At 36.9% G+C, this 19553-nt stretch overlaps 1 protein-coding gene across 1 annotated transcript; it reads left to right on the forward strand.

Annotated features, from left to right (window-relative positions):
* Positions 1-714: 714 nt before the first annotated feature.
* LOC124353435 (zinc finger protein 184-like) lies at positions 715-19469 on the forward strand. Its single transcript, XM_046803274.1, has 10 exons — positions 715-2301; positions 2931-2965; positions 3118-3301; positions 3353-3453; positions 4792-4972; positions 11041-11210; positions 14357-14539; positions 15348-15554; positions 17340-17435; positions 18970-19469. Exons 1-10 carry the CDS (start codon positions 2027-2029, stop codon positions 19218-19220), a joined length of 1683 nt encoding a protein of 560 aa, XP_046659230.1. The 5' UTR covers positions 715-2026; the 3' UTR covers positions 19221-19469.
* Positions 19470-19553: the final 84 nt, after the last annotated feature.

Here is a 19553-nt window from a genome sequence, read left to right on the forward strand (position 1 = left end):
AGCTCAAACATGCCAGACACACTCACCTTCCTCTACTGGGCATGGGCGATGAGGTCAAACATGCCAGACACACTCACCTTCCTCTACTGGGCATGGGCGATGAGATCAAACATGCCAGACACACTCACCTTCCTCTACCGGGCATGGGCGATGAGGTCAAACATGCCAGACACACTCACCTTCCTCTACTGGGCATGGGCGATGAGATCAAACATGCCAGACACACTCCCCTTCCTCTACCGGGCATGGGCGATGAGCTCAAACATGCCAGACACACTCACCTTCCTCTACTGGGCATGGGCGATGAGGTCAAACATGCCAGACACACTCACCTTCCTCTACTGGGCATGGGCGATGAGATCAAACATGCCAGACACACTCCCCTTCCTCTACTGGGCATGGGCGATGAGATCAAACATGCCAGACACACTCCCCTTCCTCTACCGGGCATGGGCGATGAGCTCAAACATGCCAGACACACTCACCTTCCTCTACTGGGCATGGGCGATGAGATCAAACATGCCAGACACACTCCCCTTCCTCTACCGGGCATGGGCGATGAGCTCAAACATGCCAGACACACTCACCTTCCTCTACTGGGCATGGGCGATGGCGATGAGGTCAAACATGCCAGACAAACCACCTTCCTAATTGGGCCAAGTGTATTTGGTAATTAAATTAAACACCCCCATAGCTATTTCGTTACCAATGGTTTGTTTGAATTGCACTACCTCTGTATTTTGTTATTATTTTTAAATACTGCTACATTTGTATGTCAATAAATATGTATTTAAAAATCAAGTGCGTTATTAGTTCACTGTTTACTTGATGTAACTAGCTTTAGTCAATACAGCCTTGATATCCAAAATATAACACATACTATAGAGTTTACATACGTTCTGGTATAACCAATATAACATACTTGCGTTCTAAATTAGATTTAAAATTAACACATTATATAGTGTTCCGAAAATATTGCCATTTGATGCTGACATCAACATATATGTGTTGTTAAAATTAATAAATACTTTAGGAAATTATTTCAAAAAATAAAACAATTTGCTACTAATCACAATTCTAAATATATTGATGCCAAAATGTACAAAACTGTAGAAACTAAGTTCATGTACTCGTATATAGAAAATATAGATTGGTACATGCTCTGAAGTGGAACGCAGTAGACACTCATCCAAAGTATTTTGTTAATGTTTAGTTTATTCTACAATAACTTATTATGAGTCGAATACATAGTAAACGCCCTTTTCTTTCGTAACTTTTGTGTTCTAGTCTTAACTCATATTTTCAAAATTTAATGTAAAATATATAACATAACTACAGCAATTTGGTAAAAAGTAGAATGGGACCGCTATATAATAATAATTCATGTGTCTACAATTTGTATGATTTTTTTACAAAAAGAAAGACTCAAAATTACTTTTCCAAATCTTCCGATATATCTCGATAATTCTGCCTATTTTTGTCTTAAAATATGAGACAGCTTTTTTGCCATTACATTATGGCACTTTTTGTTTCGAAAAACCAATTTCACCAGTGGAAAATTATATTACCCAAACAGATACACGCGAAAGTTTCACGTTTTATATAAGGAGATATGTAGCTTATAACTGTTTTCCCAAAATTCTACCATTTTTGTAAAACTGTAACGTGCGGCAATTATTAATTTCTTACTAACTACGCTTCTACCACCTAAAATGTTCAAATCTATTCTGTTTACAATGTATGTTCATTGTAAAAATTAAAGCGGGGACTTCAAATTTGTGTTTTCCCCTTGCGTTTATATATTTATTCAAACAAATCAAGTTAAATATCGTAGTTATTAGTGCCAATTAATAACTGCCAACAAAATTGTGGCAGATAAAGTCAACGATTAACTCAGATGTATAAAACAAGTCTGCTTAGGATATATAACTGTACAATGAACATTGAAAAAGTAATGTTACAATATTCACGTGCACCTTCCCCTTAGTCTGGCAAGATCAACATTAATGTTTGAAACAATAACAAAATGCTCCATGTGCTAGATGAACGCACGCACCATTGTCTACTGTTTCTCTGCCCAGGCGGTGGCCCAGGTATGCAGGTGATAGAGAACGATGACGGAGGACCCCCGACGTACAAGTGTGTACAGTGCAGCAGAACCTACAAGTACAAGGACAACCTACTGAGCCACCAGCGGTACGAGTGTGGGCAACAACCCCAGTTCCCCTGCAGCCAGTGCCCCTACAAGGCCAAGAGGAAGGCACATCTGAAGGCACACCTGAGGTGTAAACATTCAATGTTGTAGCCTAAAGGTGAACCACACCTTGTTTGGTTTTATTTGTGTTGTGGTTAAATAAAATTAGCTGGCGGAAAAGACGAGTTCGTTTTTATCTTTAACCGTAAGAATGTTCCATTAAATTTTTATTTAAAGAAATCGGTTGGAAATTAACCACCAAAATCCTTCTTTGTGAATGTCAATATGAATTGGTTGGGGAGGGGGGGATGAATGTCCTGCGCACGTATTCCCATCTGCACGGCAAACATACACTTTACATTAAATTTAATTACTTATTTTACATAAGTAATATGTAAGGAAAACTTACAAAATGTTATAGTTAAGTAAAACTTGTCCATGGAACGTAGTGCTTTCTCTACTTGTGTTCCTTAACACATTTTCGTGTTTCCGTTCCTTTTGATGTGTCTTAATTAGCTTATTTATCAGGTATTCTCGGATATACTTATACATATTGAGTGGTGCCATTACATTACATTTACCTGGAGAAGATATCAGATTGCAGATCTCGAAACGTAGTGTTGCTTATTTTTTGTATCACTGAACGATGGCAAATTTCCGGGAGCCTTCACAATCCCTCCATCGACAATAATAAACTTCAAACAAAGTATTACTTTAACTTCCATGATATTCTTAGGGAAGTTTGTGGATACCTCAAAATGAGAAGGGACAGTGCGCTAGGAGATGTGCACACGAGGTGACCGCGTGAACAGCAAACGCCACACGTACGAGTAAATCTGTTCATGAGGTTATGATCGTGTTACTAGAGTGGCAGGATACCTCTGTGTAAGTGTGTTCACTAACGCTCTGACTTGTGTTCCCAGGCGTGGATCAGAGGTTCGGCTGTGACCGGTGTGGCCGCTCCTACAAGCACAAGACTCACCTGCTGACTCACCAGCGGTACGAGTGCGGTGAGGCTCCTCAGTTTCCTTGCCCTCGCTGTCCTTACAGAGCCAAGCGAAAGTCCCATCTGAAGGCGCACCTCGCCTGCAAGCACTTGGACACCGAGTCTATGATCTTTCTCAAACTAAAGTGAATTTACAGTTCTCGACTTTAAAGTGCGACCGTTGAAGCGAGGATTGTGCTGCCGTCCATCAGGAGCGTGGGCTGCTGCAGCTCTGTGCTGAGTGTTATACACAGATATGCATTTAGTAACACAGGTACTACTTGCTCGACTCTTTTTTATCTTCTGTTAGACCTTTACAACTGAAACAGCCATTATATTTTGAGGTCCATCTAAAATTAAAGGTTAATAGTAATTTTCAATAAAACGCTTATTCTATTATTCCTTCTTATCAAATGGTAGCTCATTCCATTTCAGTTGTTATGCAGCCGTTTTACTTCCTCTTAAGCCTCGTCTGCAGCTAACCCACACTGACCAGGGGAACATAAAAGTGATTACGGTTACAACGGATTCGCAATTAATTTAAATTAGGACAGAACTATCGGATGTATAAAACTAATTTGGTTGATGCCTTATACACCCACATTTTTGTGTATTGTGATGATGGTCTGTACTCATCGTTTTGATGTAACTAATCTAAATAGTTTAATTTCATTCCAATAAAACATTGTTACGGTTGAATTGTATTTCTCGTAACTGATCTCTCGGCCATCACAAACAATAACAAACCCAGTGCCCGTACAACAAGAACCTGCTTTCCTCTTACTTTCCGTGGACAGTGTGAAGTAGATCTCGTGTTTGTGGCAACTTATGGCTTCTAGGCACGATGATACTAATACAAGCCTAAGACATTTGAACCTGGGCTTCCTAATACTGTAAAACGTATAAGCTCTTATTCACATGATCTATAGCAACTCTATGGCCAACATTCGTAGTTTAGGTATTTGTGGTCACACAGTAGAAATCTTCATAGCTGTATTGTTTAGTTCCTTTAAAACGATGTTGATATTTATATAAGAATACAAACTTAATGTGTCCTAAATGTGTGTGTGTGTACTATATTCAATGTGAATGTTGAGTTATTACCAGTTCACCTTCCTCTCAGTGTAGTCTCTGAAATATGACGCCGTCAGACTTGACTCCGGGAATCTGGAGTCATGTTCGTCTATGAAACCTCATGTGCCTCACCGTGCTTAGGTGTGGTGTCTAAAAATCGTAGTGCACCCTATCGTGCATCTGAGCAGACAATGAAAATACTTCTTCACCTGTATCACACAATATCTTGTGGTATGGGTGTCTCTGATGTCGAAACCATGTAAGGAGTTACCTTTGAGCTTCTTCATCGCCGACCTTCTTTAGGGTCTCTTCAGACGAACATGACTCCAGATCCCAGACGGTGCACTGAGGGGAAGGTGAAATAGAGCTGAACTCAAGTTTCTAACATGTCGTATTTCACAAACACAATGCAATTGTTATTCCCCATTATTCTCTCTGAAATGTCAAGGCAGTCAATCGCTATCACATGTATTTGTACCAATAATGTATGAGACAGAATATCGGCACACTGATTGACAGGAATCGTGCCTACTTGCAGGAGACCCCGACAAGAGGTTTGTGTGCGGTGACTGCGGCAGGAACTACAAGCGCAAAGATCACCTGGTGCGGCACCAGCGCTACGAGTGCGGCAAGGAGCCTCAGTTCCCCTGCAAGTACTGCGAGTATAGAGCCAAGCGCGCTTCACACTTGCAGCGGCACATGGTTAACAGACACGTGGGGTACATGCTATCAGTCTAGGATAGATAAATATAAATACAAGAAATACTTATATAAACACAAATGTACATAAAACTTTGTTTATCAATTACTGCAGTCTATGTTATTTATGTAAATCTTCCGTCTCATAAAAAATCATATAGTTTCATAATAATAATGAAATATTCAGTGCTCGTAATAAATGTACTATTTGTTTTTTAGAATGATCATTTCTAATTTGTGAAAAGTAAGTTTATAATTAACACGAACACTAACATCAATTCTTGAAAAAATCATATTTTACTTTACACACACGCGCGCGCGCGCGCTGTATACTTTGTATTTCGGATTTGAAACCCCTTTTAATACAGAAGTGAGATTGATATTTGATGTTACGCTTCAATAAATACTTGTATCATAAAATATATATTTTTACAATAAGATCACATTGTATATTAATCTTATAGTTTGTACAGTCATTTGAATTTTTTAGTACTTATACGGTTATATAGAAAATAATCCAGGTATAATATCACGTTGTGAAGCTTTTTTAGTTGGTATTGTCTTTGTTTAAGATTTTAAATTAATGTTTTGTATGCAATTTTAGTAAGAATGTTTTATTTTAAGGCGAGAAGGTTACCCTATGTTACCATTGTCCTAAGACGTCTAAATGGCTTGGTATGATATCAATAAAAAAATATTTCTATTTTGAGATTTGCAAGTTTTGATTATTTTTTTACGTATCACCTTAGTTCAACACTATGTATTAAAACGGTTTATATCCTAACTTTATTAATCGATTGCTAAGATTGGAGAGTAAAAACTTGTTTAAGTCACTTTTACGAATTAAATATAATAATATCGCTTCAGACAGTCGAAATAAAGGTATATTATATATGGGCTGTCATCTGGAAATGTTTAATTTGCACAAGTTTGACAAAACTGTAACTTTCATGTTCCTCCACGTAACTCTTTCACATATTTAGAAACCCTGTCATCTTGAAATCGTCAAAAATCGGTTCAATTTCCAAAACGTTTGAGCGGACGCTATCTTGAAACTTCAAGAGTAATCGATAACTTTTGCTTGGTGCTTGAAATTGTATGAAAATTGTATTCATTTTGTGTCAATATTTCAGTATGCTGTAAAATATCCAAGAGAAAAATATTTTGTACAAATGCGAATGTTTGCCATCTAGGAATCTTTTGTTGTTGAGACTAACTGACAAACATGTTGAAGCAGTGTATAAGTACTGTGTTTGTACCAAGTTCGGTGTAGTGTTCATCACTACTTGTACAAATGCGAATGTTTGCCATCTAGGAATCTTTTGTTGTTGAGACTAACTGACAAACATGTTGAAGCAGTGTATAAGTACTGTGTTTGTACCAAGTTCGGTGTAGTGTTCATCACTACTTGTACAAATGCGAATGTTTGCCATCTAGGAATCTTTTGTTGTTGAGACTAACTGACAAACATGTTGAAGCAGTGTATAAGTACTGTGTTTGTACCAAGTTCGGTGTAGTGTTCATCACTACTTGTACAAATGCGAATGTTTGCCATCTAGGAATCTTTTATTGTTGAGACTAACTCACAAACATGTTGAAGCAGTGTATAAGTACTGTGTTTGTACCAAGTTCGGTGTAGTGTTCATCACTACTTGTACAAATGCGAATGTTTGCCATCTAGGAATCTTTTGTTGTTGAGACTAACTGACAAACATGTTGAAGCAGTGTATAAGTACTGTGTTTGTACCAAGTTCGGTGTAGTGTTCATCACTACTTGTACAAATGCGAATGTTTGCCATCTAGGAATCTTTTGTTGTTGAGACTAACTGACAAACATGTTGAAGCAGTGTATAAGTACTGTGTTTGTACCAAGTTCGGTGTAGTGTTCATCACTACTTGTACAAATGCGAATGTTTGCCATCTAGGAATCTTTTGTTGTTGAGACTAACTGACAAACATGTTGAAGCAGTGTATAAGTACTGTGTTTGTACCAAGTTCGGTGTAGTGTTCATCACTACTTGTACAAATGCGAATGTTTGCCATCTAGGAATCTTTTGTTGTTGAGACTAACTCACAAACATGTTGAAGCAGTGTATAAGTACTGTGTTTGTACCAAGTTCGGTGTAGTGTTCATCACTACTTGTACAAATGCGAATGTTTGCCATCTAGGAATCTTTTGTTGTTGAGACTAACTGACAAACATGTTGAAGCAGTGTATAAGTACTGTGTTTGTACCAAGTTCGGTGTAGTGTTCATCACTACTTGTACAAATGCGAATGTTTGCCATCTAGGAATCTTTTGTTGTTGAGACTAACTCACAAACATGTTGAAGCAGTGTATAAGTACTGTGTTTGTACCAAGTTCGGTGTAGTGTTCATCACTACTTGTACAAATGCGAATGTTTGCCATCTAGGAATCTTTTGTTGTTGAGACTAACTGACAAACATGTTGAAGCAGTGTATAAGTACTGTGTTTGTACCAAGTTCGGTGTAGTGTTCATCACTACTTGTACAAATGCGAATGTTTGCCATCTAGGAATCTTTTGTTGTTGAGACTAACTCACAAACATGTTGAAGCAGTGTATAAGTACTGTGTTTGTACCAAGTTCGGTGTAGTGTTCATCACTACTTGTACAAATGCGAATGTTTGCCATCTAGGAATCTTTTGTTGTTGAGACTAACTCACAAACATGTTGAAGCAGTGTATAAGTACTGTGTTTGTACCAAGTTCGGTGTAGTGTTCATCACTACTTGTACAAATGCGAATGTTTGCCATCTAGGAATCTTTTGTTGTTGAGACTAACTGACAAACATGTTGAAGCAGTGTATAAGTACTGTGTTTGTACCAAGTTCGGTGTAGTGTTCATCACTACTTGTACAAATGCGAATGTTTGCCATCTAGGAATCTTTTGTTGTTGAGACTAACTGACAAACATGTTGAAGCAGTGTATAAGTACTGTGTTTGTACCAAGTTCGGTGTAGTGTTCATCACTACTTGTACAAATGCGAATGTTTGCCATCTAGGAATCTTTTGTTGTTGAGACTAACTGACAAACATGTTGAAGCAGTGTATAAGTACTGTGTTTGTACCAAGTTCGGTGTAGTGTTCATCACTACTTGTACAAATGCGAATGTTTGCCATCTAGGAATCTTTTGTTGTTGAGACTAACTCACAAACATGTTGAAGCAGTGTATAAGTACTGTGTTTGTACCAAGTTCGGTGTAGTGTTCATCACTACTTGTACAAATGCGAATGTTTGCCATCTAGGAATCTTTTGTTGTTGAGACTAACTCACAAACATGTTGAAGCAGTGTATAAGTACTGTGTTTGTACCAAGTTCGGTGTAGTGTTCATCACTACTTGTACAAATGCGAATGTTTGCCATCTAGGAATCTTTTGTTGTTGAGACTAACTCACAAACATGTTGAAGCAGTGTATAAGTACTGTGTTTGTACCAGTTCGGTGTAGTGTTCATCACTACTTGTACAAATGCGAATGTTTGCCATCTAGGAATCTTTTGTTGTTGAGTACATGTTGAAGCAGTGTATAAGTACTGTGTTTGTACCAAGTTCGGTGTAGTGTTCATCACTACTTGTACAAATGCGAATGTTTGTTCATCACTACTTGTACAAATGCGAATGTTTGCCATCTATGAATCGTACTGTGTGTAGTGAGACTAATGACAAACATGTTGAAGCAGTGTATAAGACGTTGGTATGTAGTTCACAGTGTTTGTATCGGTGTAGTGTTCATCACTACTTGTACAAATGCGAATGTTTGCCATCTAGGAATCTTTTGTTGTTGAGACTAACTCACAAACATGTTGAAGCAGTGTATAAGTACTGTGTTTGTACCAAGTTCGGTGTAGTGTTCATCACTACTTGTACAAATGCGAATGTTTGCCATCTAGGAATCTTTTATTGTTGAGACTAACTCACAAACATGTTGAAGCAGTATAAGTGTGTGTATAAGTACTGTGTTTGTACCAAGTTCGGTGTAGTGTTCATCACTACTTGTACAAATGCGAATGTTTGCCATCTAGGAATCTTTTGTTGTTGAGACTAACTCACAAACATGTTGAAGCAGTGTATAAGTACTGTGTTTGTACCAAGTTCGGTGTAGTGTTCATCACTACTTGTACAAATGCGAATGTTTGCCATCTAGGAATCTTTTGTTGTTGAGACTAACTCACAAACATGTTGAAGCAGTGTATAAGTACTGTGTTTGTACCAAGTTCGGTGTAGTGTTCATCACTACTTGTACAAATGCGAATGTTTGCCATCTAGGAATCTTTTGTTGTTGAGACTAACTCACAAACATGTTGAAGCAGTATAAGTGTGTATAAGTACTGTGTTTGTACCAAGTTCGGTGTAGTGTTCATCACTACTTGTACAAATGCGAATGTTTGCCATCTAGGAATCTTTTGTTGTTGAGACTAACTCACAAACATGTTGAAGCAGTGTATAAGTACTGTGTTTGTACCAAGTTCGGTGTAGTGTTCATCACTACTTGTACAAATGCGAATGTTTGCCATCTAGGAATCTTTTGTTGCTGAGACTAACTCACAAACATGTTGAAGCAGTATAAGTGTGTATAAGTACTGTGTTTGTTTGTACCAAGTTCGGTGTAGTGTTCATCACTACTTGTACAAATGCGAATGTTTGCCATCTAGGAATCTTTTGTTGTTGAGACTAACTGACAAACATGTTGAAGCAGTGTATAAGTACTGTGTTTGTACCAAGTTCGGTGTAGTGTTCATCACTACTTGTACAAATGCGAATGTTTGCCATCTAGGAATCTTTTGTTGTTGAGACTAACTGACAAACATGTTGAAGCAGTGTATAAGTACTGTGTTTGTACCAAGTTCGGTGTAGTGTTCATCACTACTTGTACAAATGCGAATGTTTGCCATCTAGGAATCTTTTGTTGTTGAGACTAACTCACAAACATGTTGAAGCAGTATAAGTGTGTATAAGTACTGTGTTTGTACCAAGTTCGGTGTAGTGTTCATCACTACTTGTACAATGTTACTATACGATCACTATCTGAAAATCTTAAGAGATAGCTAAATCCACGTAACAACTAACATTATTGTAATGACTTAATAATTCCAAAAACCTGTTTGTTTTATTCTAAGATACATAATAACTTACATATAATCATTTCGTTTGCAAACTTTAAACGGCAGTTATCTTGAAACCTTCTGAATAGAAAAAGGTGTAAAAATAAAATTTGCTTACAATTACTTAGTAGACTATTTTAAAATCCTTTGTCATTTTGGGTCTATGTAGAGAAATAGTCCAGTTAGAATTTCTGCAATTGCCATATTTAAACCGTTTAGGTTAAGACTGGCTAATGAACCCATCCAACCTATGTGCAAATATTGCTTCTGTGCCATGTTCAGTCCGGATTTATTAAAAACTACGCCAGTTATCCCGTTCACATTGTACTCAAAACTTTGTACAGCTGCTACCTGGAAATCCTACAAACATGTAAGAACAAAATTATATTAAATAAATTTAGGATTAAAATACTCGTTTCCATGCATAATAACCTTTCCTTTGGATGACTGCCATTAAGAGAAACCAAAAAATATTCAGGAATAAAAGTTGTTTATATTGTTTAAAACTGTGTTATTTTTTGTCTATATTTGGTATTAATCTAGTTAACAATTGTCATAAAGCGTTTGGGCGACATCTTCAAACGTTGTATTGGTAAAGTCCGGATAGCGAATTCGTCCAAGATCTGTACAAATACTGCCTCTGTAGACAAGTTTAGCTTGGATCTATGTAAAGCCGTATTTACAAGCTCGCGTTACATTGTATGACGCCATACATACATACATGCATACATACATACATGTATGTAGATGTGTAATAAGCAGATTTGTGTTTATCTAAAAGTGGTATATAATCTCTATAATATATACTGTACAGTATTTGCAGGGCCTGGTGCTGGTGGTGAGTATAGTACCTACGGCGTGGACACTGTGGTTGGTGTGAATAGTGTACTATGTACTAGTATTAGCCACAGTACACCAGAGTTACCACAGTAGTAACGCTTGTAATACCACAGGTGGCGTGCACAGCTGTGACGACTGCGGTCGAGTGTACAAGTACAAGGGGACCCTCACGTTCCACAAGCGGTACGAGTGCGGTAAAGATCCGCAGTTCCAGTGTTTCGTCTGTCCATTCCGCAGCAAACGCAGGAGTAATCTCCACGCCCACATCGCGTGTCGGCATGCAAAGATGTACATGAGTGAATAAATCATTTAGCCTTCTTGTACCAACTGATTGATCCATTTCCGTCATATTGTTTAAAGGTAAATTTGGGATGAGGTGCAGGAAATTGTTGTGCAATGAGGCGTCTTTTAGGTCTCTGATGTGGAATTTCACCCAGGGATCAGCGTTCGATCTCGGTGTGTGCTTGGTCTTTTGCACTCTAGTTAATAATTATCTAAACCTAATAACAGTGTGATAAACTGTTCCTTATTCCATCAAAAAAGAAACTCAATTAAGAGGGTCATTTAAAATGTTATTTTCCAACGTTATTAACCTCTTGTACATTAAAATCATGCATTATAAAGTGTGAACTCCGAAGAAATAAGTTGGTTGTGTGTATAATAGTATCAAATTTCGCTTAGTAATAACACGAAAAATGAGGTCTCTCTTTAGATTCAAAAACGTTTATTTACATAAGTATGTGCGAAATTGATACAGAAGAATATGTGAGAATGAGTAGTAGGATTATTGACATTTGCCACGGTTATATGATATAAACTAGAGCATTACATTTCAAGGATTGGTATCTATTAAAACCCTTTCATTAATTTTAGATTTTTTAATTTGCATATTACCAGTGGATCAGAGTGCTGATAAGGATTAGATAATAGTTTTAATTATTGGGTGAAAAGAATGGATTTTGGTTATGAGAACCGTGAAATAAGATTTTAGAGGCTCGATTAAGAAGGACCACTTCACACTAGGCAGTGAAGACGCCGAACACACTGATTTTAACAAGAGTTCACCAGGTTACACATAATGAGTTTATGAACAGTGCATATTCAAATAAAGTGCAGAAAATAAACAGTTACCTTTGTTTTCACGAGAGGTACCTAACCGTAGTCTGCTGTTGTTGAGGGCCAGGTTGTGATCAGGAAGTGTGGAAATAGGCTGCTGTCTTGTAGGCAGGCGTGAAGACGGAAGATGTCCTTCACGGATTCACTCACGCACAATACGACCGCAAACGAATAGTTCATAACACTGTGGCCAGTCCTGTAGAGCACGGCAGACGCGGGTGTCCGGGAACAGAGACGTTCTGGTAGAGATTGCCAATCCAGAGCACTGACTTTAATGTTAATGTAAATGTACAACAAATAGAGATAAACTAATATTTAAGTGAGAGAGTAACACATGGGGCATAAAGTCACGTGTTGAGTAAGTATGGTCATCAGTGGCTAGAGTGCTATATAAGTGCCCCAGGCGGGACTGAGCGTACACTGAGCAAGCGTGCAGTCGCTTGCAAGGTGGGCAATTGATAAGTCAACCGTTGTGATTGGTTGGTGAGTGTACAGTAAACAGCTGATTCGTGAAACAATGGTTCATTGGTCTGTCACTGTACGTGAATATTTTAATCCAGTAAGTAATGGTATTGTAGGCATTAGGCCGCAGAAAGAGATATAGAATTAATGCAGTATATACAGTTTAGTAAAATAAAGGCAAATATAGAGTATAAATTGCCCAAAAAATATATACATAATTATTGTTCAATAAAAGTAGCCTTTTCATATCAGGCAATAAAAAACAAGTTATTTCACGCTGTAATACTTAACATTGGGCATTATGTGGAAACAAAGAAGTAGTGAAAGTTCCTTCTTCATGCCACCGTTTCCTCTACTTATAATCTCGCGTTCTTAACACTAACAGTTGGATATTGTTAATAGAATTTTCCGCTGTGTCCTTTTTAATCAAAATGCATTTCTTGGTGAATACTATAATTTTTAGTACAATTTCAAACGCAAATGTTAATATTACAACATTCAGAAGATTTTCTGAAGAAGAGCATTGAAAGTCTCCACAAGGGTATATCACATAGAATTGTGGATAATATTCCTTGTCCTAATGCTGAACTTAACCTTTGAGACGTGGCTAAATAATAGACTTAATTTATAAATGTCCAAGAAACGCTGAAGTATCTGTAAGGACTGCTATCAGAGTTTTATTTCCGCTAATGGAATCAGGAATAGCTTCCAATATGATAATAAAGAGGAGGGGGGCTAAACGCTGAAGTAACTGTAAGGACTGCTATCAGAGTTTTATTTCCGCTAATGGAATCAGGAATAGCTTCCAATATGATAATAAAGAGGAGGGGGGGGCTAAACGCTGAAGTAACTGTAAGGACTGCTATCAGAGTTTTATTTCCGCTAATGGAATCAGGAATAGCTTCCAATATGATAATAAAGAGGAGGGGGGCTAAACGCTGAAGTAACTGTAAGGACTGCTATCAGAGTTTTATTTCCGCTAATGGAATCAGGAATAACTTCCAATATGATAATTTAGGGAAGGGGGGAGGCTAAACGCTGAAGTAACTGTAAGGACTGCTATCAGAGTTTTATTTCCGCTAATGGAATCAGGAATAGCTTCCAATATGATAATATGGAATCAGGGGGGAAGGGGGGAGGCTTAAACGCTGAAGTAACTGTAAGGACTGCTATCAGAGTTTTATTTCCGCTAATGGAATCAGGAATAGCTTCCAATATGATAATTTAGGGAAGGGGGGAGGCTAAACGCTGAAGTAACTGTAAGGACCACTATCAGAGTTTTATTTCCGCTAATGGAATCAGGAATAGCTTCCAATATAATAATTTAGGGAGGGGGGGGCTGATATGGAACTTTTGTACTGCGAAATGTCTCAAGAACACAAATGTAGGATGCTCATAATTATTGACCACAGGTTGAACCTTAACCAGTTCGGTCAATTCTCCCAAGACCTTGATAAAACAACTAGCATATAAACACCTGTATTGCAAAATATTGTTTCCGGTGTATTAAGATAACAAATCAAATTGTTTTTCTTTTCTCACGTGTATACTCTTATCGATTGTGCTACAATAGCATTGTATCATATTGTTCAGATATATATTACTCATATTATATTATATTATATATTATAATTTTTAAGCCTCAGTGTATGAATAAAAATATTTCAAGGTAAACTCGCGAACACATTATATCTAACTTTCTAAATAATTTCTTTTACCGGTACAAAAATATGGGATCGTATTCCGATTATTAGGTCTAATAGTGTCACAATCGATTGTATACTGTAAACCCATCGATATGTGTAACAATCGATACTTGTAACAGTCGATCGGTCGGTTATCTTATGTTTGGTGCTCTGTGCAGGTTCTAGGCACTGTGGAGGTGATTACGCTTGTGACGGCTGTGACCGAACGTACAAGAGACTCGACTCGCTCACCCGCCACAAGCGCAACGAGTGCGGCAAAGAGCCTCGATACCACTGTCTCGCCTGTTCCTACAAGACGAAGCACAACTTCAACCTGAGGGCGCACATGGCGCTCAAGCACAGCCAGATCATTTGACTTTGCTTCTCCGTCGGAGTGTGTTAAACGGATCTCTTCACTTTCTTCAAATGTACTTTAGAAAATTGACCATCTCGTTTTCCGCGTTGTTATAGTCAACACTATATTTTCATAATGTTACCAATGTTGTTTTCGATACCAACAAGTGCACTAGATGGTTATGGATAAATAAAGTCTAAGATTTTTAAGTAGTAATTTACTTTAACCCCCCCCCCTCCTCCGCAATTCACTATGTTGTGAGTATAAAAACTTAACATTTGAATACCTCATTAGTCATGTGTTAATGATTGTGGTTCTCTAATTAAGAACCCTCAAGTCGGTACCTTAGCGTCACAAAAAGTAAAGCTCAAGTAAAATCAAATAAGTGGTGGAAAGCTAATGCTCAAGAGAGAGAAACCAACCTTGTAGCTTCCAAAAATATCCTAGTAATTTATAGCAGTCTAGTATACGAGAAGATGGACATCTATGACCAGTGTGATGCGCCTGGCCCTGGCCGCGTCATTCATATCACTAAACTTAAAATTTATAAGCAGTGAATAAACTGTATGTCCTCGTTAAAATAATACGAGATGTTAAAATTTAAACAAAACAGATTGTTTCTCTTAATTAATAATGTTTTACTTAGATTTTAGTATTTCATAGGATTAGGAAATGTACATATAATGTATTATGGTAGAAAGCAGCTGGTGGTAAGAACTCTGTCTGTAACCCCTGTTTATAAATGCTATCATGTGTCAGTTAATCTATTCACTAACCGATCTCTGCTCACGGTCTCACTAGTTGATCATTTCCAGAAGAGCAATTCTCTTGTGACAAGTGCGGTCGGTCTTATAACCGCAAGGACAACCTCTACCGTCACAGGCGCTTCGAGTGTGGCGTGGAACCCTGCTTCCCCTGCGTCCTTTGTCCCTACAAGGGTCGCTACAAGGGTCATCTGCAGCGTCACATGGTCAGCCGCCATCTTGCCGAGCTTCCCGCCAACATCGGCTGTGACGTCATCCGTAGTCACGTGACCGCCCCTGTCACGGACCTCAAGAACTTTGTCGTGTAGTCTCGGTGTGACAACTACTGTGATGTGATGTGATGTACATTCCTGTGGCAAGTCGATCGTCACTCATTATTTTTATATTATATCGAATTTGAGGAAAGGATAAAAGAGTTGAGTTCAAACGTTTGATATTTTATTTTTAATATATGATAGTATTATGTACATACACCCATAATGTAATTTGTATCATTACAAACGGGTTGGTTCTACCAATCTTCTATAAATTAAAGCATTGTATTAATTGATTTCGTTTTGGAAAAATAACATTCATGACAGTTAGCTTGTTAAGTTGGAACTTACTGTAATTTATTGTTGGATACATGGGTAATTAAACTAATTAATTCATCCAACAGACGACTCCTTTTTGATAAGATAGTGCTTTACGTGCTACCCTAATGTATATATAAGTCGAAGTGTTTCTTCCAAGATAAAACAAATGTAAAGTTTAATTTTTGTTTTCTTTTTGTGCCCTTTAATTTTATTTCAGAGGAACTACTACTTAGAAAACATTGTGTTTTTATGCAATCATTGTAGGAAGTGATTAAGAGTAAATCAGTAAACCATTTTGTCATAGAAACAAATAATCTCAGGAACCAGGATTAGACTATTACATTGGAGCCTAAACCTCAGCCGTGAGTATTAATGTGATATACATGACAGTCAAACATTTGAAATTTATATTAGCTTAATGCTTGTAATTTATTTTACGCCCTCCACTAATTTTAAACAGGTTGTAATTCAGTATTATATTTGTATACAATTTAATGTAATTAAAATAATAAATAATAATTATGATGTTTTACACTGGTGTGAAATTATTCCTGTATTGTTCGCATGTATTCATTTGGTGATGGTGACAGTTGATTTTTAAGTAACTCGCCAAACATTAATAACTCAATCTGAACAAATTAACATATTACACTGTGTGCAATCGAAAATGTAAAGGATTTGTTACTGAAGCTGTCAGAAATATTTTATTTGTGATGTAATAAAAAAAGTATAACAATAATCGTAATTATGATTGCTCATTGATTTTGTACAATATTACTATCACGCCATTATATGTGGTCAACATTAGGCAACTACCGTTTATGGAAATACATTCGAGAAATTATATCCTTGTTTTAAAATAAGCGTTTGATTTCAGTAATACTTCATTGGTATATTAGTTTTTGATTTCCTTGAAAGTTATCAACAGTATTTGTATCCCAACAATTTCCAGGGTTCTAGTTATTCCATATTATCTGTCCATTTTTATCGTTGAAATATATTATAACATTTACTAACACATCCGATTTCCTTTATTTCTTTCTCACCTTCGTAATATATTTTAAATCACGTAATCACGGAAAAGGTATTTGTTTCGTACAAGCTTAGATTAGGATGAAACCTGTATATACACCCAGTGGTGCTGGACTTTGGAAGTCTTGTAAATGCAAATAACTAAACTACATATTTTTTACAGATTTTCATTTAAGCCTCTCATCACCATATTAGGTAATGTATTTTTAAAACATATGCAATTCAAATGAATTGACTCAAAATTAAAACTAATAAGAACCTTTAATCTATTCAAAAATACTTTCATGTAACATATCATTGATGCGAAGTTTTTAATTTTCACACAACCCTCAGAGTGTAAGCTTCTGCAGCTAGAATATATCCTAAAATAAAACATGATAATATCCGATGAGAACACACAATGTCCAAAATTTGAACAACGCTAGTCTTGTTGCAGATGAAGGCGAGGAGCAGACAGCCTACAAGTGCGACGCTTGTAACCGCCATTACAAGTACAAGCACAACCTGGTGATGCACAAGCGCCGGGAGTGCGGTAAGGAACCGCAGCACCAGTGCGTGTATTGTCCCTACAAAGCGAAACAAAAGAGCAACCTCAAGTCTCACTATGGGAACAGACACAGGGACCAGATATTTCCATTTTAAAACACTTTCACAAATAATCTGTATGTTAGTAAACATTATTATGATGTATATACTTACACAGTTTACTGTAAGTTCGGTGATGGGAACAAACAATATTTTTTAAACCGACACTTAAGTCACGTTTTTATATTTTTTGGTCCCTTTTTTCCTGTATTATCCTTAAATGAAATGTTAATAGTAGTATAAGACCTTCATAAATCTCAAACATTGTCAACGATATTTTAGAACGTAGTGTGTATGTGAATTAAAACTGAGTAACTTATTGAATATTTCTTTTATTATAATCCTATTTTCTGTCATTAGCAGTTATGAATAATATCAATTTGATCTCACACTTGTCTTCAACAAACAGAAAATATCAGAGAAATATTAGACAAGACCCATAAGTTATGGAATGAACCGCTTCCTAATAAATTATAATCTTCATTTTATTTATGTTCAAGTATTTGTATTTTATTTATAACAATCTGCAGTGATCCCTCCCTGTTTAATGTAAGCGAATGTTTACATTAGAGTTGTAACATTTTGAAAAACCCATGTTGTCGACTCTCTGACTGGCAATAATGTTGATGTTTTGTTTAAACAAATTGTCTGTGAAGATCAAACACGTACAATGAGTCGTGTGTATATTAGGTCATTGCCTAATACACATCTTCCCCACCGTATACGTGCTCTTAGGGGTTAGTCACATTTTATTGTGGCCATGTGAAAATTGTAGTAAAGTATATTCTTCTGATGAGGACACGCTCTCTTGTAATTTGTATCATTTGTGACAATGGTATGCCCTATCACTGTTAGCTACAGTTTATATCCGGTCAGTCTCAGGGAGAAGTTGACAACAAGTCTCGAAGTCTTCTCTCTAGAACACAGGATACTCCTCGTTAGTTTACTTCTTCAAATAAACAGATGAGTGAATTTTTGACAACAAAGTATGAATAATAATGTAAAATTATATGTTATTGTCACATTTTATGTCACCTTTTTGTGGATACATTTGGTAGAATAAAAGTTTTACGAAATTTGGTGTAAACGCAGCTTTGGTCATCCCTTCCTAACCGTTAACTAATACATAACAAAACTATGCAGGCAATACGCTCATTTGACCCGTAATGTGTTTGTTACAAAACCAATATTTTCTGTAATTTCTGATAATATTTTTGAAATTAAACTTATAACTAAGTAGAATCATTGTGAGCGCTTATACTAAGTATGTAGATAATATTTGGGTTCTGCCACTCTTCCTTCACGTTCGTTGACACTTTTATAATGTTAAACCGTGATGAATTTTTCTGAACTTTGACTTTTATGAACCAGGCTTTATTATCACCTTATCCCTATTACCTCACCTTGGGAATTACAGTACAAAACATGCATTGAAGTACGCGTTACATTTAGATTAGTTACACTCCTACAATTTAAATGATGAATTGAAACCCACGTTTATGTCTTATCAGGTGTCTGTTACGGTGGAATGAAACCGTTCACCTGCGACGCTTGCGGTAGAAGCTACAAGTACAAGCGCAACCTCGGCCAGCACAAGCGCCTCGAGTGCGGCAAGGATCCTCAGCTCAGCTGTCAACTGTGCGCTTACAAGACCAAGCACAAAAGCAATCTCAAGGCGCACTTTGCCACCAAACACTCTGCGAACTTGGATGAATGGGCCATTCTCAACTAGTTAACTGCGTTTTAATATTGTGTTTTGTGTCTTGTTTACTTTCAAATGTTGTTTTCCTTCAAAATAAAATCCGTCAAGTGCTGAAAATCCGCGGAATCTCTAATTGAGGAATATTTTGTGTGGAATGCTTGTTCGTTTCTATGGTTTTAGATATAATTAAAGATGATCTTGTTTGGACAAAGCTTTTAACTAGAGATAAAGCCGTGAAAGCAGTTTTCCAACTTTCCAAATAAAGCACTGTTCATTCAATTAAATGTTTTATAATTCGTTACCTAACTATGTTTATTTATTCAACAAATCAACGTATTGTGTGTATGTGTTTTTAATTGAACG

This window comes from Homalodisca vitripennis, chromosome 2 (assembly GCF_021130785.1).
Source record: "Homalodisca vitripennis isolate AUS2020 chromosome 2, UT_GWSS_2.1, whole genome shotgun sequence".
NCBI lineage: Eukaryota > Metazoa > Arthropoda > Insecta > Hemiptera > Cicadellidae > Homalodisca > Homalodisca vitripennis.